This window comes from Callorhinchus milii, unplaced genomic scaffold (assembly GCF_018977255.1).
Source record: "Callorhinchus milii isolate IMCB2004 unplaced genomic scaffold, IMCB_Cmil_1.0 Scaffold46, whole genome shotgun sequence".
Lineage (NCBI taxonomy): Eukaryota > Metazoa > Chordata > Chondrichthyes > Chimaeriformes > Callorhinchidae > Callorhinchus > Callorhinchus milii.
Window position 1 is genome coordinate 82,596 of NW_024704787.1, and position 24,105 is coordinate 106,700.

At 42.1% G+C, this 24,105-nt stretch overlaps 1 protein-coding gene across 1 annotated transcript; it reads right to left on the reverse strand.

Annotated features, from left to right (window-relative positions):
• Nucleotides 1-209: 209 nt before the first annotated feature.
• ccdc80 (coiled-coil domain containing 80) lies at nucleotides 210-24,105 on the reverse strand. Its single transcript, XM_007903491.2, has 7 exons — nucleotides 22,261-24,105; nucleotides 18,044-18,200; nucleotides 16,958-17,094; nucleotides 15,162-15,313; nucleotides 14,101-14,204; nucleotides 8,790-8,870; nucleotides 210-3,075 (listed from the first exon to the last, which is right to left on the reverse strand). Exons 1-7 carry the CDS (start codon nucleotides 24,103-24,105, stop codon nucleotides 2,768-2,770), a joined length of 2,784 nt encoding a protein of 927 aa, XP_007901682.2. The 3' UTR covers nucleotides 210-2,767.

Below are 24,105 nucleotides of genomic sequence, written 5' to 3' on the forward strand. Positions count from 1 at the left end.
GAAGGTGCTCATTTAAAGTAGGCTATTCCAACAGTAATCCTTAGGCAGAGCCTGTACTTTTGCTGGAAACATCTAGCATGGGTAATTGCCCGATTTTTTTTACATCCACTGAACTTCTAAACCCTGTTTTCAGACACCCGGAGAAAACAACCAATTCAATGGATTTTCAGAACTAGAGTTAAAAGTAAATCACCATTAATGAAAACTTATTTTACTGGTGCATATTTGTTCCTTTATTAAAATGATTGTGCTCCAAGGTGAATGATCAATGTACAATCTTAATCTTTATTGATCATGTATTATAAACAGACAAGCCCGAACCTCATTGCAAATTCTCCTGACATCCACCTGGAGGAAGTGCTTTCAGTAACAGTATGACTTGTACCATCCAGTGCCCAGGTTTGGTGTGAGTTGTACTGAGCCCTTTCTCCTAATTGAATGGCAAAACATCTTTAATGGATAAAATGTTATTCCAGAACTGATCGTGAGATTGGCAATTTGAAATATAAAGCTTCTTTTAAAAAATGCCTGATGTGAGTATTTGATCCCAATGTTTAGAACACTAAAGTTAAGCATTTGCCTTTTGTTCTGACTTAAATCAAAGGGAATATAAATTGAACTTCCCAAACCACAGCACTGCATGGCTGGAAACAAAGAGGCTCTTTTCCCAGCTGTACAAATGCAGTAGAATACTACGCTGCAAGAGATTAATGTTCAGACAATTACTCTCCTTGAGCAAGACCTCTATAACATGTATATAAAAAAATTGTTTATTAAAGATCTGGCATTAAAACTAATAAAGCAATTTTATATATCCCTTTATTCCTACTTTACATTTTCAATGTTGGTTTTTTCTAACCAAAAATCTTCACACTAATGTACTACAATTGTGTATATGTGCAAACAGTGCGAAGCGAGATTAAGTACCCTAAAATTAAAATAGTGCTGACCGTAACCACGGACTGAAGGAAAAGAGAGTACACCATGTTTATTTTCTAGGCACCATGAGCAGTGTTTTGATTTTTCTGTTACAGCAACAGTTCTTTTTACCAACCAGTCAGATTGCTGTTATTAATGTTTGCCCACATAACAATGATCCAGAAAGCATTTTACATATTATAGTACATTGATACAAAATGAAAGGAAGGAATAAATTGTGGCTAATGCTATTATCTTCCCCATTTACCAAACTCTTCAAAAGGTGTGAGAATACCACATAATACTGATAGCTGTCTGCTTTCTAATAACATTATACTTGTTTAAATTATAAGTATTTCTAAATGTATTCACCGCAAAAGAAGGCACACACTATGGGCTACTACATAAGCTCAGTGGGATTTCTAGCCACTTCCAAAAATAAACAACAGTACACATTTTCTTCAAATCTGAATGAAGTTATCCCTAGTTCAATTCTGAGAATAGAAGTGATTATAATCTGCAATGATGTACATTTATGCCAATAGGCATCCTCGTTACATCTGAGCATTCTTAAAGTGTTAATGTGAAGAGGAGAAAATACCGTTTGTGGGATCTCCAGGGAAAAAATGGGACGTGGAAAGAAATAGGAATGATAAAAAGAAAAATCTCCAACATTGAAAAACATTTGACATCCTCCACATAAGATATTCAGAGAAAAAGAATGGACATGGGATTAAATGATCTGCTACAATGTAATATAATGGCGAAACTGGCTTGATTGGCAGAATGGCTTATTTGGGTTCCTATGTATAATTTATTTTAGTGGTGTTTACAATTTTATAACTTTTTTATTATGTTTTATTTTATTATGTTTATTAAAGGCAATTGTCTCTCCCCTCATGAATTTCCCTCCTATAACCGTAGAATGATGGTTACCATTCTTCAACCCTTCAATCCCACAGTTTCGTTTTAACCAAATGTAGTTTAGTAAGATGACATGTCTAGAGTTTTAAAACATTGCTTGGAATATAATTGATTTGTGTGAATATTATGTAGAATTGTTTGATGCAGTATTACTAGCAGCCATTAAATCCTGTACATTGGCATTCCACTAGCTGACCGTACTGTGATCTTTGGCGTATCTTTCCTTGTACTGTACTGTTTTGTAGGTGTGTGATTGCATTACTTGTGTTTGCCATTGCATCAGCCATGTGATACTAATGGCAAAGTGCCCTGTATTTTTATTAGTACAGGCTCAGATACGTTCTTCTGTTAAGCAGCCAGCACTAACACCAGCTGAATTTTTTTAAAATTCTGCAATTATTTTTGTCCTTAAACTGTCGATGCACAATGAGGATAATGACAATCATTCTCTCCACTTTGCTCCTTTGATATTTTTGGTTGGAGTCCCATTTCTACATTAAACAACTTTTAACTCTGCTCCACAATAAATTCATTGAAAAGGTCCAATTATGAATGCAGAGTTTCCATGTGAAAGCACAGTCTTATGGCCATGGAAAACAATGCAGCTATGTCCTTTAGTAGCATCATCTTTATGGAATTTCTTAAAAATAAAGAGGGCTATTAGTCAGATAGTCCACTATGGTCATTTGTTCCATAAGTCAGCAGTGACTCAGAACTTGAAGAGATTTTATCAGGGATGCAGTCATGGAATAATTGCAGAACACAACAGACAATTCATTTTTTCTCCCCCAAAGCATTTCTCTTAAGTTTTTGTTTCAAATGACTTGTCAAATCGGTATCAAATGTAGTTTTAGATTTAGGTTGCTGAAGAATTTGGTTCTTGGGATTTGCAGAATTTGAGTTGAAAAAGGTTGCAGTTTTCTCCTTAGTAATGGTATCCACCGTGATAACCTTGTTGGTAATAACCGTGCTGGTAACCGTATCCATATTCGTGCTCTGGACAGCGCACCCCCAGTGATTGCTGAATGGCCATTTCTTGTCTGCGAAGCTGCATGGAATCAACAAGGTCATATACAATGGCCATATTCCACATTGGAGTTGGATACCAAGACTTGACATTTCCATCTTTCCCAACCAGTAGCATTGCGAAATACTCTGCAGTCACTTGGAAATAGTTTCGGATGTCCATTACTAGGGACGTGGAGAGTTCTTCACGATCAACACTTGAGGTTCCTGGAGATGTGACAAATAAAACAGTAATTCTTTTATATGCCAAATGAATCTTTAAAACTTTAACTGAAATATAATTTATGTGATTATATTATCAATATTATTTTCAAAATCCCAATGTATTGCAGCTTCCCTGCTGGCTCAAATGGCAATGCCACTATGTAGTGTGAATCGGAGAGCAATACAATAGCTTGGGACATCCTCCTGACGTGAAAGGAGCTATACAAATGTAATCTTGTTGTTATTGGTCTGCACTCATCTGGCTAATTTCCATTGGGGCACTACAATTTGCTTCAGCATCCCTGAGCTAGGGAGGGAAAAATCAACCAAGATTCTTATTTGCGATTACTGTGTAGTGACTCTGCCGGAAAGTATATTTATAATTTACCAGAAAACCAAATTGGGCTCAACTTACGTGCCCCCCACCCCCAACAATCAAATATACAACAAGAACTTGTATTTATATAGCACCCCTCATGAAGGATAGCGTCCCAGAGTGCTTGACAGTAACAGAGCATGACGCCGAGCCCGAGGCAGGGAGGAGGTGACTAGGCATGGTTGAAGATGCAGAAGTGTAAGCAATCCCAGAAATCTTGGTAGCCTTAAATTGACCAAATAAAATTACAAAAACTCATGGAACTGTTTACTTCATAAAAGCTGACTATATGACTCAAATGCATGAATCCCAAGACATGCGAAAACAAGTGGAAGTATGCTTACAGGCTAAAGTTTCAGCATCATCGCTGATAAGGGTCTCTCTGTGGGCAGATTGCTTTATGTTAGCTACACAGTGGATGTTGAATCTGTGGTACTCAAAACTTGTTTGAAACAAACTGTTGGAATTTTGATAAAGGCGAAAAGATGTTGACAACGATGGATATCAGTGACAGGATGAGACTGTCTGACTCAAAAGATGTTTTTAGTGGAGCTGAATTCCAGATGTCTTTACAAGGTCGATGTGTACATTTTTACAAGCTATAAATATAAGGATAATTCTCAATGAAGGAGAAGAATTGAGTTTGGGGGAAGAGCTGAGTTTTGGGAATGAAGCCGTTAACCGTCACCAATCTTGAGAAAAGAGGGATATACTACAATCAACATGGATCAACGCATGTTAACAAGTTGATTTCTCCATCAAAGCCACTACATCAATCCGATCAACTCATTGCAGTGAACCTTACTAACCCTTCGTAAGCATTAATTTGATGAAATGTATAACTATGATACATTTCTTTACTAATCTTTTAATTTAAAATCCCATTGGATTTTTAAACTCATCTGCATCATTTTATTGGCAAATCTTAGATGACTTAGGTACTGATCACTTAACTACAGCTATTTTCCTCTACAGCAAGACTGTGCTGCTCACAGAGCAGATTGGCCTTTGTGGTACATTTTTCATATAATTTATTTTATTACAGTAATAAAGACACTTGAATAAAAGCCATGGGAACAATAGAAAACTCAACTCTAAACAAAATGCAGTAGGGTATACAAAGTACACAAATATTTATTCTATTTTAATTCACTCTATCTGGTAGTTATAAAAGAGATTGCTTACAGATGTCAACAGTTGCTTGGGTAATTCTGCCAAGTTTGGGGCAAGTTTTGACAAAAGTTTGTTAAGCTCTTTATGATACACATTCCCAGCGGTCATTGTGGCCTACATTGGTCCACTCTGACTCTTTTTATATGGTTTACATTTATTCTACTATAATTTTCTACTCTGCTATAATTTTCTCCCCTCCATTCCTTAAAAATATCTCTATTGCAGCATAAAAAAAAACCACTGGATAAGAAATAGAAGCAGGAACAATAACATAATTATCTGATCTTTAGCTTATGAGGCTTCAGGCCAATTGTAGTGCCCCTACATGTTCCTCTGACTGAGGTCAACTAACTAACAGACTTTTTAATCATTGTGTATTGGTAATACTGGAAGTGGAATAAATCAACTATCATATAATCAAAATTGCCACAAAAATGTGTCAACCAGTATCTTGTTCAATTTAGATTTACTAGAGTAAATTTCTATGATAATGATGCTTACCTTTGATATAGTGCCTTTCACATCAGGAGGACGTCCTAAAGCACTTAAAGGATATACTGGAGTGACTACATTTTGTGGGCAATTGCACCAGCCAATTAGTGCACAGCAATGTCCCACAAACAACCATAAAGTGAATGAACAATTTTATTTTGGGGATTGTACAGGACACCAGGAGAAACTCCCTTCTCTTTTCAAGATCTTTAACATCTACCTGGACATGCAGACTGTTCCTCGATTTAACATCTTGAAGGATGGCACCACCAACAATACAGCATACCACCAGCACAGCATTGGAGTGTTACCATTGACTGTGAGTTCAAATTCACAACGTGGAGCTTCAACCCACAGCATTTTGACTTGGGAGGCTACAATCAGTCAGGCTGACACAGAATGTGGATTTACTTAGTTCTACACACGTACTGAGAAATTAAAATTATATTATAATAAATCCTATCTCCACATATTCTCACTGAATGAACAAAACTTGGGTTAAAGTTTATTATCCTCTTAGTTCTGTTTTTTTGTGCAGAGTACTGGCAGTGTCAGATCTGAGAAGAGTCCATAGCTTTAGAACTCTATATGATTAAGTCGAGACAAATTGGAGCAATTTATATTAAAACTTAGAGAAGGTCACCTTTGGCAAAAATAAAGTTTAAGAATACTGAAATGGATGATTGTAAATATTCAGAGCAGATGGTTTTCTCTGTTTTTTTTATGGCCAAGAAAGCACCTAATATTATGCTATTTTAGGTCTTGTGTGCTATTTTTAAAGGTGCCAGTACTAAACAATTTTGCAGTTTTGTCCTGAAATGTTTTCCTTAAGGGTTGGGTTAGTAATTACGGAGCACAAATGGATAAGTCCTTTCATACTAATTTGTAAAACAGTCATCTAACAACACTTCTTCATTCATCACTTTTTATGCCTCTTTAGTCTTGCTCTATGGTGATTGACCCTTTACTCTGTCTCCTCTGTCCTTTCCCTGAACGCTACTCGGTGTTATCTATCAGGTTGGGCAACTTGTTGGATAACACAATGAGTGCCCTGCCCCTTCTCCCCCCTTCGTCACCTCTAGCCCCCGCAGTCTCCATGTCTGCAGGCTGACCATGCCCCACTAACCGCCTACCTCAAGTCTCGGCGTGCGCATCTTGGCTGCCGCCCCTGACCCGAGCGGTCCTTCCCCAAAAATGCCTCCATCCCTGCAACTCTCCCGCTCTGTCGTCCTCTCTCTTTGTCCTCCTCGCCTTCTATCCCCACTTGACCGTCCCACGGCCTCCCTCTGCTCCAGCTTGGGAATCCTCTGCCGAGCCCACCATGGAACACTGAGTGTTGGATGTCCAGCAGCAGCTACATTGCTGGATTTCCTCGAGTCCAAAATCGAGGGGATCTGTACAGCTGCCTCTTTCCTCCAAACCACCACTCCCTCCCCTTCTGCCCCCCACACTCCGACCCCTCCCTCCACATTTTCAAATCTGTCTCCCCCTCCTCTCTCATCACCACCATATCCAGCATGAAACACACCACCTGCTCCCCATCCTCACCCCTCTCCTTATCTCCCAGCTCCACCTCCTTGCCCCTCTACTGTCTGACACCATCAATCTCTCCCTATCATCTGGCACCATTCTTATCCCCTTAAAACAGCTATTATTACCCCCATCCTGATAAAACCTTGCCTGGACCCATCCTTGCCTTCTAACTACTCCAATCTCCCTTTTCTTTCCAAGGTCATTGAAAGAGTTGTCGCTTCCCAGCTTCACTCATTTCTCTCCTACCACTCCCTTCATGAGCCCCTCCAATCGGGTTTCTATTCTGGTAAACTACTCTGGTCAAGGTGACAAACGACATCCTGTCCATCTGTGCCTAGGACTCCCTCTGCCTCCTTGTCCTCTCTGCTGCCTTCGATACCGTGGACCACTCCATCCTACTCCACCATCTCTCCTCTCACCTCAACCTTCAAGGTTCTGTCTTATCTCTCACATTGCCTCCAATTTGTCTCCGCCAATAGTTTCTTTTCGAGCCCCCGTACAGTCTTATGTGGTGTTCCTCAGGGCTCTGCCCTCGTTCCCTCCTCTTCAACCTCTATATACTCCCCCTTGGTGATATCATCCGCAGACATGGGGTCAACTTCCACATGTATGCGAATGACACTCAACTCTATCTCACTGACCCCACCCTCGATTCCAGAACAACTGATGTCCTGACAGACTGTCTGCCAGACATCAAATCCTGGATGAGAGCCAACTTTCTATAGCTGAATGTCAGCAAGACTGAGGCCCTCCTGATTGGCTCGAGCCAGCACCTCTGCACCTCAGACACTGACAGCATCAGCCTCCATAACAACAACAAATTACATTTATAGAGCGCCTTTCACATCGGGAGGACGCCCCAAGGCGCTGATCCATGGATGCACACTCCACCTTACCAAGCTAGTCATGAACTTGGGCATCTTGTTCAACCCTCAATTGTATTTTCACCCCCACATCTGTGCCGTGACCCACTCTGCCTTCCTCCACCTCCGTAACATTGCCCGATTCTGCCACTGCCTCACCCCTCAGGCTGCTGAAACCCTTATACATGCATTTGTCACCTCAAAGCTCGACTACAGAAACTCCCTGCTTCGTTGGCTTCCCCCAACTCTTCCCTCTATAAGCTGCAGATCATCCAGAACTCTGCAGCTCATGTTCTCTCCCGCACCAGGCTCCGTGGACCCATCACCCGGCTCCACTGGCTCCCCATTCCCCAGAGGATAGAATTCAAAATCCTCACCTTCACTTTCAAGACCTTGCATAACCTTGCCCCCTCCTACATCTCTGACCTGCTGACCCGCTCTCAACCTGTCTGCTCCCTCCACTCAGGAGGCTCCGGCCTGCTCCATGTCTCCTGCCCGACCCGCCCTACCATCGGCTGCTGGGCTTTCAGCCTCTCTGCCCCCATCCTATGGAACTCCATCCGATAATCTCTTCACATTGCTCCCTCTCTTGCCTTCTTCAAGGCATGACTCAAGACCCTCCTTTTTGACCGTGCTTTCAGCCGCCTTCTTACCTCTCTGCCCTCCCGCACCCCAACCCTGCCCCCCCATCATCGGGTCCTGATCCCTGACTGTTCAGTGCCTCGGGACGTCCTCCCGACATGAAAGGCACTTTACAAATGTAATTTTGTTGTTGTTGTTACTGAGGATTCTCGATGAAAAATACTTGATCTTGACATGAGTAAGTTGTTAGAAGTTTAATTCAGAACTAATAAAAGCACTTAGATTAAGAGTGCTATGAATGAACATCCAGAGGTTATTATGAATGTGTTATGAATGAGGGTTTAGCTGCATTTGATGAAACACAGTAACATACAGTATTTGTACTGCTCTATCACTCTTTAGGATTTTAAAGGAAAGTCTATAGGATCGCCACCATGGTGAACTGGTACTAAATGGAGGTTAAAAGTCACTTTTATTATGTATGTATTAAAATTAACATTGAGGAAGAAGGAAATCATGGAATATTGCAAAACCTCTCACTTCTGTTCATGTCCCTCTAGACATGACCATTATTTACTTAGGAAACAGAACCATGTTTGTACTGGAATGCTTTGCCTGTCATCACCAGACACGGATTCACCTCTCTGTGGGGTAAAAATATTCTTCGACAGATGTGATCACAATAAAAGTACTCTTACCATTAATTGGGTAGAGTTCCAAAACTCCTCCAACGTCATTTCCCACGCCTACCAACTTCAGAACGGCCAAGTGACGCAAACCTTAAAAAAAAAGATTTATTCTGGCATTAATCTTGTATAAATAATGTACAGAACCACAACTAATTGATTATATGTCGAGGAAGAAATTTAACGCTGTGGGAACAATTTTGATAATGCTCTTTCTCTAATTTACATTCAAAAGTTCCAGATTAGCAAGCAACCACAGGATTGTATAACTAATTGGAACTAACGAAGAGTGTCAGAAAACAAAGTTTTCTTATAAAACACAAAATGTATAACTATAACACTTCAAAGTGCATCACAGAATTTTCTGTAAACTGTAGTGATTGTATATTTTGAAGACAAACACAGCAGTCAATTTGGATATAGCAAAGTTCCTCAAACAACTATGAAGTGGGTGACTTTTTTTAATTTGGAGATTTGTTGGCCAGGAAATCTCACTTCTCTTTTGGAAACCTTATGGAATTTTCAACATGGAAACTTTAATGTGTACCTGAACTCAGTTTAATATCCCATCTGAAGGACAGCAGCACTCCCACAGCATTGCACTGGACTGGTCTGGCACACTATTATGTAGTACCTTTCATGTCAGAAAGGTATCCCAATGCGCTGGGCAGTGAAAAGATTACAAGCAACCCGGGGGTTGGAATCAAGAGGGTTGGGGTTGGAAGATGATCAAAGGCACAGTCAAAGCAGAAGGTCTTGAGATGGACCTTGAAGGAGGCTAGGGAAAGGTTGAGGTGGAGGGACTTCAGGATGGAGTTCCAGAGGGTGGGGAGTTCTCAAGTCCTACTGTGGGGCTTGAACCCGTAACTTTCATGGCAAAGACAAGAGTGCTCCCACCTGAACCAGCATGACACCAGGCACAAGGATCCTGATCCTCAATGGACTCATTCAGATGGCCCCAGCACTTTTTCTGTTAATTTTCTCCCAAGTGGAATATGACAGCTAAATTTAATCCCGTCTTTAACTAATATACACAAATACAAACAGTGAGGTCACCGAATAATAGAAAGACCTTACATTTTTATAAGCGTCATAGCATGTTAACAACAACAGCAAAATTATATTTGTATAGCACCTTTCAGGTCGGGAGGATGTCCCAAGGCGCTGGACAATCAGTGTTTCAGACCTGAGCTGGGGCTCTGGATCGGAGAGGGTGGAAGGCAGGTGGGGGAAGGAGGGTGAACGAAGGCACGGTTGAAGAGGCGAGTTTTGAGACGGGTCTTCAAGGAGGTAGGGAGGGCGTGAAGAGGAAAAGCAGGATGGAGTTCTGGAGGGTGGGGGCAGAGTCGCTGAAGGCCCGCCTGCCAATGGTGGGTGGGCGAGGGTCATGAAGTTGGCCAGAGCCCACTGAGCAGAGGGAATGGGCAGGTTGTTAGGGGGTTAGGAGGTCACAGAGGTAGTGGGGAGCGAGGCCATGGAGGGGTTTGAAAGTGAGGACCAGAATCTTGAACTGCATGCTCTGTGTGATGGGCAGCCAGTGGAGTCGGGCGAGGATGGGGGTGATAGGGTCGCGGAGCCTGGTGCAGGAGAAGACATGGGCTGGATGATCAGCAGCCTATCGAGGAAGGAGATTGGGAGGCTGACAAACAGGAAGTTTGCGTAGTCGAGCCTGGATGTTATGAATGCATGTATGAGAGTCTTGGCGGCCTGCAGTGTGAGACAGTGGCGGAGCCGGGTGATGTTGGGGAGGAAGGGGAAGGCAGAGGGGGTGTGGGGTGGAAAGGACAGTTGAGGGTCAAACAAAACAAGGTTCTGGACTGGCTCAGTGAGGTGGAGTGAGCATCTTCGTATGGTGTCAGTGCCTGATGTGTGGAGGCGCTGACGGGAGCTGATCAGCAGAGTCTTGGACATGTTGACGTTCAACTGAAGAAAGTTAGCTCTCATCCAGGACTTGATGTCTGACAGACATTCTGTCAGGACAGCAGTAGTCCTGGAATAGAGGGTGGAGGGAGAGAGATAAGAGTTTGGTTGTATCCGCATACGTGTGGAAGTTGACCCCACATCTGTGGATGATGTCACGAAGAGGGAGCATGTAGATATTGATGAGGAGAGAACCAAGGACAGAGCCCTGAAGAACTCCGCACAAGACGGTGCGGGGTTAGAGGAGAAGCCGTTTGTAGAGATGAAGTGGAGATGGTGTGAGAGGTAGGATCGGAACCATTCAAGGACAGAACCATGAAGGTTAAGGTGAGAGAAGAGGTGCTGGAGGAGGATAGAGTGGTCAACGGTATTGAAGGCAGCAGAGAGGTCAAGGAGGATGAGGAGACAGAAGGAGGCCTGGTTGCAGATGGACAAAATGGCATTTGTCACTTTGACCAAAGCTGTTTCCGTGCTGTGGGCGGCACGGAAACCCGATTGGAGGGTGCGAAGCTGGGAAACAATGACTCATTCCAGTACCTTGGGAAGGAAAGTGAGGTTGGAGATGGGACAGTAATTTGGGAGCAAGGATGGGTCCAGGGAGGGGTTTTTAAGGATAGGAGTGATGATGGCCATTTTTAAAGGGGTGGTAACGGCACACGGGTCGGCAGGGGTGGAAATGGCATGGTACAGGGGACAGGGAGAGGGTTATGATGTCTGTGAGTAGAGGGGCAAGGAGGTGGGGCTGCGAGGTAAGGAGAGGCGTAGGGATGGGGTCAAGCGAGCAGGTGGTTGGTTTCATGTGGGTTATATTGGTGGTGAGAGAGGAGGGGGATTCAGATTCGCAGGTGTGGAGGGAGGGATGGGGAGGGGGGTTGTAGTTGGAAGGGCAGAGGCAGCAGAGCAGATCCCCACGATTTTGGTTTCGAGGAAATCTAGCATCTCCTGCAGTTGGCATTGGAGGAGAGGATGGGCGAGGTGTGAGAGAGTGGGCAGAGGAGCCGATTGGTGACGGAGAAGAGGAGCCTGGGGTTGTTCTTTGCCTCCAAGATTGTCTTGGAGTAGAAGGACGATTTAGCGGAGTCAATGACAGAGTGGTAGGTTCTGATAAGGTCCAGCCAGATCAGATCAACAAAGCTTTGAGATGTTAATACATCTCAAAGCGCTTTACAGTAATTATCACCAGGCATAGTGACTGGTTTTGTCGGCAAAAGTGCAGGCAATACCATGAAGGAGCACATCCCCTGACTGATTTTCTTAGCCTGACGGCACTGTCGTAATGCCCAGCTAAGATCAAACAACTCATAATTTGTATGGCTCACTAGTCAGGAACATTTATTCACTGAAGCACTGAACCATCAAGGGAGCCCTAAAATGTAGTTTTTTTAACATTATGAATTAAGTTTGTATGTTAATATGTCAAAGTTTGTTCAAGAGTAATTGATTGCAGGAAACTCCCAGCAACTGCAATCCTGCCCTGATAAAAGCCACTCTCGTGCACGGATTAATTTCCATGTCAGCTCCAAGAAATGAAGTACGTTGTGGTTCTTTCTCTTTTTTCAGTTTCAAAGGACAAGTTATGATAGAAATGAAACTCAGATTGTCTGAATAGTAGCTCAAGCTATTAACTGGGCTTTGCTGTAGAGTTAGAAAATTCCTGTGTTGTATTTTATAGGTTTTGTATGTTCCGTTAAAAGTATGTTATTTAAGAACAATTTCTATCCACATTTCCCAGTCTGGCATTAATTAGTCATGGCAGAAATCCAGATTCTTGTGAATTTCATGACACACAGCAAATTTAACATGTTCTTCACAGAAATCAACCCCAAAACTATTGTTACAAATGATTTAAATGCAACATAAAAATGTAATAATAGTTTTACCACAATTGATGCATTTTAAACCTGCAAACCAGCCTAATGGAAGCTCATTATAATAATAATCCTTGCATTTGATATAGCACTTTTCATATCTTCTAGACGTCTCAAAGCGCTTCACAGAATATACTGTAAAGTGAATTGACTGTATATTTGCGGTCAAAACACGGCAGCCAATTTCGCACAGCAGTGTCCCACAAACAGTCGCAGATTGAAAATGGCCAATTTTTATTATTTTTTTTGTTTTGGAGGGATTATTATTAGGCGTGTGGAATAAGAAAACTAGCCCAAGGTTTTGCCCTGCCTGGAATTGAACCCAGGTGTTTCGCTTGCTGGGCGACTACTCTAACCACTGAGCTAAAGGCCTCCACATTATAATGAGTTGTGTTTTTTAAAGTGTCATGTAATAAACCCTTTTCAGAGAAGAGGAGCTGAAACTTTGAGTAGATGGGCCACTGATGTGAAGGTCTATTTTTCCAATCCCTAAAGGTTTGCATTTGTGAAATGCATTTGAGTTCCTGCTACACTTATAGCACAAGTATGCAAGGTGCTCCGGGTCATTTTTTATATATAAATTTCACAGAGATGGACCTTGAGATAGAAAGGCACATTGGAACTGGGTAAACTCAAATTCCAGTGAGTGACAGCAACAGCTGATACCTCATGGGTTATGTTCTCTAAACACTGCTCACTGATCTATGTTTATCCTCTCTACCATGTGCATGTTTTGTACATGTATATATATGTACTCTGAACATAGCATAGGAATGTGCAAATTGAAACAACTATTATGATCTGTCTGCAGAGTCTCATATTCCAAATGTCATTGTGCCACTTGCACAAAGTAGATTAACAACTGGAACAAGTTGCCAGGAAGGGTGCTTGAAGCTAGGAGGTTGGACACACTTAAAAATCAATTTGATGTTGTGATAGGAGGATATAGAATGGGCATTCTGGAGGAATGAGATCAGATGGGCTAAAGAGTCTTCATCATCTGAACCAATCTTGTGATGTTTTGAAGATCACTGTGTATTTTTTACTCTGGCTTTTCACTCACTGGATGATATGGATGCGTTGCAGAGGCAACACAAGGTATAACATTGAAAGTCCTGAAATTTCACCTAGGCTGAGTCTATAAGACCATTTAGTCTTAAAATTTAGGATCACAAATATTGTGGAAAATTCTTGGAACCCTGTTTTCCGCCATTCTTTGAAAGAACCAGCTTTCAAATTAAGGCTGAATTCAGGGTAATATGGTCGTATAGACTATAAGAAAGACTAGGAGGAATTTCAGGCCTCAGGCATATTTGGGGCTAGGAAATTTAGCCTTGTTGCTGACAGGCAGGCAAATCGATCATGAAAAAGTATCACACGAGCATTGACTGCAATTGTTCGTGTTCTTTTCTGAATAAAAAAAATCAAGTGATTAGTGGTTAAAATAGCAAAATATTTTTTAAAAAGGTGGATTTTGATTTACTGGCATTAACCCTCTCACAATGAATTTATTCAGTTAGCCTGCTGGATCTCACCTAGTTGACAGGCCTGTATACCCAAGGCAAGCAGCTGATCTTGGTAGGCCCACTCTTCATCAGAGGGGGTGGAAATAATAAACAAACGTCTCCTCCAACGGAACCTGAAGAGAAAGAAAACAAATCATTGAAAACAATTATAACTGCAGAGAGGTAGCCAATGCTTGTTCTGGTTGCAGGGCTTCTGCTACCAGATGGTCTCAGAGGCCCTAAGAAAACCTATAAATTATCACTGGGGTAAAGACAAATGAGCTCTGTGCTCCGCCACAGTGTATATTAACTTAAACCAGAAAGCAATTGTGCTTCCCAATTACCACCACACACTTTTCATGCAGTGAAATATGAAACTTTGAGGAAAGTAACTTGTAGAAAGAAAGTTAGTAGAAATAAGAAGCGTGAATTGCATTACCTTGCATTGCAGTTTGGTGCAAATCAATTCTGACTTTGCTCAAAAATTGTTTCTTTACGGTTTACGTGACTGTCTGTTTAAAAATATCATTACTAACCATTACTAGAGCTCTGCGAATGTGTTTAGTTACACAGAAGAATAAATTGAACTTCCTGCTCCTTAATGCTTTACTGCACCAAGTGGTATTGCTGAGTGGGTAAATGTCCTGTGTAGTGTGGCACTTGGTTACACAGAACAGGAAGGTCTGCATTAGCTGATCTCAGCCGGGCAGCAATTGGATTCATGCAGTTTGCCTCGGGATAAGGAAGGAGATCAACATCAGCAGCATCGTCAGATCTTTCCTGCTGCTTCCGGGATCATGGGATCTGGGATCACGGGCATCATCCACATTTTCCTGGATGCAGGCAAGCTGGGCTGTCAGTGTTACCATAGAGACCACAATTATTGAAATAACATTGCCAGTCACAGTGAGAGGAAGCTCTGGAACCACAAAATATAAGAACAGCATATTCATGCATTTGGGGCTCTTTCTGATTCCACAGGATAAACAAGTGGAATCCGCAGCTCCTAGTTTCAAGGTACTTCACAGCATCTTCTCTCTGACCACGGCATGAATGCAACACACAAAAACTCCTTTTATACCCAGACATACCTGGACAAGAAATGTTCTAGTGATCTAGGCTTGTCCTCTTTCTTGCATATCAGACCTTCTTTCTTCTGCTTCTCCATTTCTGTGATCCTTGTTGTGAAGGTGTCAATGAAGTCAAACACGGCTTTCATTGCGATTGGTACTTCATAGTATTGCTGTGAATGTATAGAAAGCAATTCATAAATTCATAGAAATTACAGCAAAGGAGAAGGCCGTTCTTCCTACTGATTCTAAACTAATGCTGGTGCTGGCTCATCCACTGGACCAAACTACTCCAATCCCCTTGATCTGAAGTTCCATGTAGAATATGGCCTGAATCAACATGAGTATGGAACCCATGTAAACTGTGTCACATAAATGGAGGAAACCTATCGATCTGCATTCCTTTTATATAAGTCATTGGGGTGAAAAATGTGGTATTCCACAACAGAGTTACTAATAACTACACTTGAAATTAGAGTCTCTGATATCTGCACTAATTGGGACTGGTCATATTGTGGACATGAAAACTAGGTGGAAAACTGTATATTTGTGTGTGTATGTCTCTCTCTCTACCTCGGGCTGCCATTTCAAAGTTTGGTAAAATCATATATGTGTATGACTAACATTTTTATCAACATTAAGGCTGAACTTCACAACAGAATAAGCCTTTGATGTGGATTAGCAGCCATGTGGCTAATCTGCGTGCAGTTGTGTTACATTCTGCGGCAATCGCTAATGGTAGAGATTAATTTAAAAAAGGGCAATTTAAAAAAATAGCAGTGGCACAGGCATGACAGGTTAAATAGCTCTCTTTCTGTGTTGAACATTTGTATGTTTCTGTGTTGGCAATCTTCTTATTGCATGTCGAACCAGCTTATTACAGCTTATGACATTCTTCAGTCCATCATTATTCAATGTTTTAGAAATGTGATAACTGCAAATTCCTTATTAAGAAATCTGTTATGAAATACCACAAACTGGACCTGGATATTTCGAGGTGAGATGCCAGCAGAGAAGGTATTCCCATGAGGTAAATGGGATTCAAACTTGGGTTGCAGAGGCAAAACAAAGCACCGACTCATTTGCATTACCAATCCTCTCAGCCACCCCTTCTTACAAAAAACAGGAATTTAAAGTGGTTTTGTAAGTTCCTTCCAATTGCTGGGCGCATTTCTGGTTCAAGTGACACTGTATTGGGTTTGAACAAGCCACACTCAGGGCAGCAACTGACCCATAATTTTTGTTTGCATTGCTGATTTAAGTTCACTGTTTCAACAACAATCTTCCACAAATGTCTGCAACTCTTTGAATGAAGTGACTCCAACTCTGCAAAAGTAAATCAACAACAACAACAACAAAATTGCATTTGTATAGCGCCTTTCACGTCGGGAGGACGTCCCAAGGTGCTGGACAGACAGACTTATGGACCCGAGCTGAGGGTCGGATGAGGGGAAAGTAAAAGACAGTAAAAGACAAACAATAATCCTGAGTAATTGACAGTTCAAAAAAGCAACAAGTTTAAAGCTGCCACACCTTCGACAAGATACACATGGCTGGTCAAAACTATCCAGTGAAAGGCTCAGGATACAGACGTTAAGAGTCTGTTAGGTTTTATTAAAACCGGATGCAGAATCATATTGAATCCTGTAGGGTTGAACAGCAATGGAATAATTTTACTAAGATAACTTAACTAAATCCCCCCAAAAATCTTCTGAAACTGATCTGAACCTGACAAGCTTAAGGTTTTAGCTGTCAGACTCAGCCTGTGATCACCACACGTTCAGTCAGCATGTGTGAAAGGATGAGTTATACTGCACCTTAGTTTTCATGTCAAAATCCGCCAGCACCATGAAGAAATCGTTGTTCGTCATCCCATATTCTTTGCGAAGTTCAGTTATGAGGTTCTGGTCCAGAAGTTCATTGTCTCCAATCACTTTCATGGGCTTTTCATTGTCTTGAAAATAAACCACGTTTCACCCAAACTAAATAACTTAAGCGAGTAGCCAAAACAAGTATCGCTACCAATGTCCCGACATAGGCAAAAGAGTTCTTTCTTAGAAAGAAAAATATTCCTGATACTGTATAAACAAAATGAGGATTGGCAGTAAATAACAGGGCTGCCATGCGCTTTTCAATAACACTTTATTTAAAAAAAGCTCTAACTTATATGGAGACAGTTAGACTCCTTGACAACAGTGTGATCAGGAAGACAGACAATAATCTGCCACAGATTTGAGTATTGCAACTGGTAACAGTTTAGTCTTCTTTATATATATGGAATTAAAATCATGTAGCAAAATGACACTATCAGCAGAGTTGCCTCACAGAATTACACCTTCAGACATTTCCAAGTAAGACTAATAAATTAGTGCCTAAGAGAGAAAGAAAAAGGCAGCGATATTAACACACTTCACTCCTGTCAGCTCTGGTGGCAAAGATAATAATAATCCTTGCATTCGATATAGCACATTATCGAGCCTTTGAGACATCTCAAAGTGCTTCACAGAATAGACTGTAAAGTCAATTCGCTGTATATTTTGTGGGCAAAACGCGGCAGCCATTTGCGCACAGTAGTGTCCCACAAACAGTCATGGATTGAAGTGACCAATTTATTATTATTATTCTTTTGAAGGAATTATTATCCCCAGAAAAGCGATCCACCAATCGACTAACTACCAGGTTCCTACTTACTGCTAGGTAAACAGAGGCGTGTGGAGTAACAAAACTTGCCCAACATTTCGCCCCACCGGGAATCAAACCCAGGTCTCTCGCTTGTGAGGCTAGTGCTCTAACCACTAAGCTACAAGACTGATTGAAAGTCAATCGGAGGTTTATCATTATAAGATGCCTTATGATGGTCAAGTAAGAGATAATCCTAGAGAAGGAAGAGAAGAAGTACTGACCTAGTTGGAAATGATCAATTTTCATGGTGCTGTTCATCAGAGACCCGAATATGGTGATAATGGAGATTTTTCTTAATGCCATTTCACAGACAGATTCTAAGAACTCATCTCGCTGCTGTACATACATGTTGTTTTTCTCATTTGGAGAGGTCATAAGCTATGGGGGGAAGAGAAGTGCATAGTTACAACATGAAATCACCTGATGTCTCAGCGTTCAGGAATGATGACATTTAGGAATTCAGTCCTCTGAAAGCTTTGTGAGGTAATGTTTTGTGTATCTACAATTCTCAAACAATGTATTCATTCTCAGTCTAACATTGTAAGAAGCTACTTTAAGGGCGTTAGAACAACAACAACAAATTATATTTGTATAGCACCTTTCACGTCAGAAGACATTCCATAGTGCTGGACGGTCAAGAACTTGGTCAACGATTATTTAACAAAATTCACGGAAAATATTTGTTTGTTTACCAATACAATATGCAACAGCATAAATGTTGTCAAATGCATCATCATGCAATGTCATTACAATACAATTTACATTTATATAATGCCTTTCACAACACAAAGCACTAAAATGCTTGTGTGCAAATGCCAGAAAATCCCTTTCTTCATCTACCCTAAATCATAAAGAGGTGAATGGATTTTGGCTGGCATTTTCTAAACAGGGAATTAATTGCTGGGAGCGATAGGATCAAAAGCGCCATTTGTCTGGTTCAATACCTGCAGCAGACAACATTTTAACAAATTTGGGGGGCGGGGGTAGATGCCTTACTTTCTCCACATCAGTCATCGACTGGGACATTCTGAGAGTGAAATGTACCAAGGTGGAACAATTATCACCGGTGATAAGTATCATATCCAATACTGCAATTTCTCCTATGTTTTTCAAACATTTTGTTTAATGAAGTCACTACCCCTTTAATAGACTAGCTGCTGTCTGCACCCTTTCCATATTAAGGTCAGTACTGAACTCTTCCTGACACCTGTGACAGCAGCTATTGTGAGAGTCAAATATCTGGAAGTGCAAAGAGAGCGGGAGCTTATCTAAAGGGGAAGGACAAGGAGACACACTCCTTCACTGGTGGAATAAATTCTCTCTTCAGAGAAGGGTTGCGGGGTTCCACCATTGGCCTTGTAAGTTTACCATTTAATACCCACTATTTGTTTTTTACATTGTATGCAGGAAAACTAGTAAACTTAAAAAAACTTACGTTATTAACTTAGTCAATCTTTAAAAATTAAAATCATGCAGAATTTAGGAGAATGCCCTTAAATTCAGTTTTAATTGGAAAGCCAGTTTTCCATAGTTCTTCCTTGAGTGTGCGGAAAGCCAGCTTCCAAAATTCGTATTGAATTTAAAACTATTTTCCCAAAATGCCGCAAGATCTTAAATTTTCAGACACGTCTTAAGCCTAAGGATTTGAGAGACCCCCAATTGGGCCGAATGGCCTGTATCTGTGCTGTATATTCTAATGTATTCTAATATATAAGTTTTATAGATGTAAGAAGCAGAGCTCCACCATTGGCCTCATAAATACTTCTATAGCAAATAGGAGCTTGCGAAACTTCAGAATCATTCAGGGCCTCTTACTCATTGATGCTCTTCATGATACAATGTTAGGATGTGAACTGTCCCACCCTATTCACACGATAGTCTGAGAAAGCTCAGTAAAAGCGTTTCCCTTAAGAGTGGATGGAAATTAAAGGGTAATTCAACCATTCTGATTAATGATAAATAGAGCCTATGAAGAGGTTTCCTCCCATGTCCCCCCACCCCCAGTTCGGACCCAAAAAGGGAGTAAAGGTGACACATTTCAATTGGAACCCTAACTCAGAACATATGTCACATTTTGGAGCCAAGATCCATTTTAACTAAGTATAGTTCACTTGCCTGACCTCACAAATTCTCTTTTGGGTTCCTGTCAATGACACAACCAGGATCCAGGGATAAAGAGCAGAGATCAGTGACATGATCAACATACCAAATGTCACCTAAATCAATCTCTTCTAAAAAAAGGGAAATATCCCTCATCCACTCCCCCCCTCCCATCCCAAAAAATGCTATTGTTTAGATGTAGGTATCTTTTGAATCCCATCTACCCATTGTGGTAACATAATTGAAGGACAAGTGTGGGACACTGATTATTTAATGGAATACGTTTGAATGTCTTACAAGGCATTTTTATTGGCTTCTCATATACACTTACGTAAGCTGTGCATGGCAACATCTTGGATCCATCTCTTCACACCTTCATTTAACTGCTTTTAATGTGATTTATGCATTCTGGATTCTTTCCCTGTGAGATTTCTTCACACATTAAGCCAGAAGTCCAGATTCAGCCATAAAACTGTTGCATTTGAATTTCTTCAAGTGTATTTCTGAAATAACTGTTCCAAATGATGTGTGGTCCTTTAAATCTTTTTAAAGACCTGATATCTGTTCTGAAACCTTACTTGGCAGATATCATTAGTGATATTGGAACAAAGCTCTGGTTTGCTTTTGTAAAGATTTTTTTCTTGAGAGAAATGGATCATCACTGTACTTTAATGCTTCTACGGACAATCAAGCAGCTTGCTACGCACACTTTCCAGGCAACTAACACTTTAATACGAGTTATGCAAGCAGAATGGAATGATTTGCCATGGATGGCTGTTAGCGCAGAGACAATTGGGGCCTTTAAAAATAAATTAGATAAACACATACACAGGAAGGGTATTAGACAGCATGGGGAAAGAGCAGGGAATTGGGAATAGGATGGATAGCATTTTGGAAGAGCAAACACTTGCAAGGAAAACCTGGGCTAAAAGGCATCTTATTGTGTTGTAAATTTCTATGGTTCTGTAAAATCTATGATTCAAAATAATAATTCTCACAATAATTCTTGCATTTGGTATAACACCTTTCACATCTGGAGGATGCCTCAAAAGACCTTCTTGGGAGTTATTGTGAAGTGAAGCATTTCTTGTATTTGTAGGCGAACGTGACAGCCTATTTGCGCACAGCCATGAATGACGAAAGACCAATTTTTTTGTCGGCCAGGACACTGGGAGAAACTCCCTTCTCCAAATTAGCTTCTTGTAAAGACAATCTGTGCAAAATTGTGATCTCATGTGATTTGGGTCACTTTAAACAGTTTAGCTGCAGGTCAAATATCAAACAGTATTTTAAGTAAACCAGCTGAGTGTCATTATTAAACCATTTGAGTGTCATTATTAAAATGTAACTTAATGAGATTCTGTGGTTTTACATTTTACTCACAGACAGTAACCTTGGAAAGGATTATCCAATTGAATTAACCAGAGAAGAGTTTATAGTTAAGAAACAGTTTTACTTGAGATTCTTATGAAATTGTCCTGTGATTTTTAAACTTCAAATGTTGCTAAATGTAAAGAAAAAAAATACTAACATCAAGGATTCAAAGTTGGCTTGTTGAAACAACAACTGATTCAGTTCTATAATGATTAGCATTGCAGAGTGTGATGTTATGTAAAAAACAACTCAAGCAAAATGTTGAGAAATTTAAATATTTACACATTGTGATACCACTGTTTCCCTGACCCTTTTTGTTAAATATGAAAGAAGAACATTCGGTTTGTAAGACTCACAGGAAATCAAGAGGAGATAATCACATCTGTTCCACCATTCCACCATTCGTGTAACATCTAAATAAATCAGCATTTTCTACTCACTTCATTGGCCTTACTGTTATGAGCCTTTGTTTTTGAATCTTGTACTGAGCATAAAATATTATCTTGCATCCGAATTTTCTAAACTCTTCATAATCCTAAATATCTCTATCCTTGCTCAATCTGCTCTAGAATATCCTAGTATGGTCAATCTTTCCTCATAGCTCTGCTTCCTCAATTCTAGCATGTTTTAGTTAACTGCATTACTGTTAAAAGGAGTAAATGGCTTCAGTGCTACTGTAGTGGTTTGCTCTGAAAGGTGCAGCACAGAAATTTACTTCAAGATCAAAATAAAGAGTTCATAATAAAACAAAACTATGGCACTAACAAACAAAATATTCTTCTTTCGTATTCAAGACTATTCTTTCATATTCGTAAGAGAGAAGGACCTAACAAGACAGATGTATCACTGCATTGTGAACACATCCACCACATTTGTGTGCAGTGAGTGTCACGAACCGAATGAACGCACGGCTTACTCTCACCAGCCAGGAAACAGAGCGAGGGTTTCTTACACAATAACTTACTAGTAGTCGCCGACGATTTTCAAAGTTGTCGAGAAAGGATTCCAATGGTGTAGCAGCAACTGGAGCTGGAGTCTTCCTGAATTTCTTTAACTCCTGTTTCTTGTTTGTCTTTTTTTTAGTGTTAGGACTGGTTGCCTTCAAAGCCTTAAGTTTCTTCACGGGTTTCGGCTTCTTTTTCGGTTTTTGGATCTTGAGTTTTTTCTTAGTCTTCTCGGGTTTGGGCTTCTTCGGACGCTTGTCTACTTTGCCCTGCTTCTTCTTCACTTTCCTCGGTGGCACTTGTCCCACTTCAACCTCGCCTCCAATGTTTGCGGCGGTTTTCTTGAGGTCATACCTGTCTTCATATTCGTTGGTCAGGATTTTGTTGTTGGTGGGCTTTGTTTTGGGCGGTTTGACCTTGGTGGGTTTGCGTCGAGAGGGGGATACTTGTGGGTCCTTACGCTTATAATCACCCTCCTTTCTGTCAGTACGGTTGTCTTTGTATTTTCCTGTCTGTACCTTCGTGTAGTACACTGGAGTGACTGTTGTCTCTGGAGCAGGTGACGAAGGACTGAGGCCCACAGCTTTTGTGGATTTGCTGGGAATAAGCCTGTTCCAGTCTGTGGTGGCTGCCACTTGGTGCTTATCCCTACGAGGGTCACCTGTTGATCTGGTTTGAGTCTCGATGACTATTGGTGGCCTGTGAAATTCTGGGATGGGATGTGACAGTGTTGTATGAGACCCTGTGAAGGAGGTGTCAACGTGTCTCTCAGAACCAATGGTGGCAGGCACGGTTGCGGTGGGCACGGTTGCGGTGGGCACGGTTGCGGTGGGCACGGCTACCGTTGTACTGGGAGCAGGCGGAGGGCTGGTTGTTGTAACAGTTGACATAACAGTCGTGCTCTCTAGCCTCGAGCTCCCATGTGGCATCCCAAGTGTCCGGAATGGCTTCCTGACGAGAAGCTTTTTCTTTCTCACTGGCCCCCTTTCTTGCCTGGTCTCCTTTTGACGTGTGACCTGATGGGCGCTCGGGCTGGTGGGCACAGGTTTCGGGTCTTCTTCTTCTCCTCCTTTCTTCCTCTTGCCTTGTGCGGCCCCGACCACCTGGCCCTCCAGTCCGGCTCGCTTGCATCTCTGCACAAAGCCAGTTTGCCTCATCCTCTCCAGTTTCCTGATGGCCCCCTGGTCTATCACCTCATACATGGCCTCCAGCCTCACCGGGTAAGGGTAGTGCTCCTCCACCTGCAGGTTCTTCCTGAGCAGCACCATGCCGAATTTCCCTCTCTCCAGCTTCAGGTAGTCCATGAGTTTGGGGATGGCACTGCCAGGCAGGGCTTCCTCCAGGATCTTGCCCTCACTGGTGATCTTCCTGACTTTGCCCGCCGCCTGCCCTTCCCGGTGGAACAGCAGGATCTGGGAGACGTGCCTCTCCGCCAACTCGCAGTACACATCATCCTTCAGCAAACTGAGCATCAGCCGGTAGTAGCCGTCGGCCGGGCCGGGGGCTGAGATGACCCAGACGCGCTGCCTGCCCGCCAGCCCTGCCAGCACTCCGGGAGTGGCAGTAGCCTGGAAGCGCGCTGCGCGGCTCCTGGCGGCGGCCGCAGCTCTGCCCGGGACCCTCCGCACCTTCCAGGGGTGAGACCGGCCGTCGTCCCTCTGCACCGAGCCCCGGCCTGACCGCGGGCCGCCGGCCGCCCAGGTCCTGCCCGGCCGCCGAGCCCGGAGCAGGGAGCCGCCGGGCAGCCTGACCGCCCCGCCCGCGCCCCCGCCCCCTGCCCGGCCCCTCGCCCCCCTGCCCGGGCTGCGGGGGGCGGAGGGCGAGCCCGGGGCGCACAGCAGCCACAGCCACAGCAGCCACACCAT

Coding starts and splice junctions, on each gene's coding strand:
- ccdc80 (XM_007903491.2), bottom strand. CDS start 24,105: ATGGTGTGGCTGCTGTGGCTGTGGCTGCTGTGCGCCCCGGGCTCGCCC. Junction 18,201..22,260: donor AAAATCGTCGGCGACTACTA/GTAAGTTATTGT, acceptor TTCCCCCCATAG/CTTATGACCTCTCCAAATGA. Junction 17,095..18,043: donor AATTGATCATTTCCAACTAG/GTCAGTACTTCT, acceptor TTTATTTTCAAG/ACAATGAAAAGCCCATGAAA.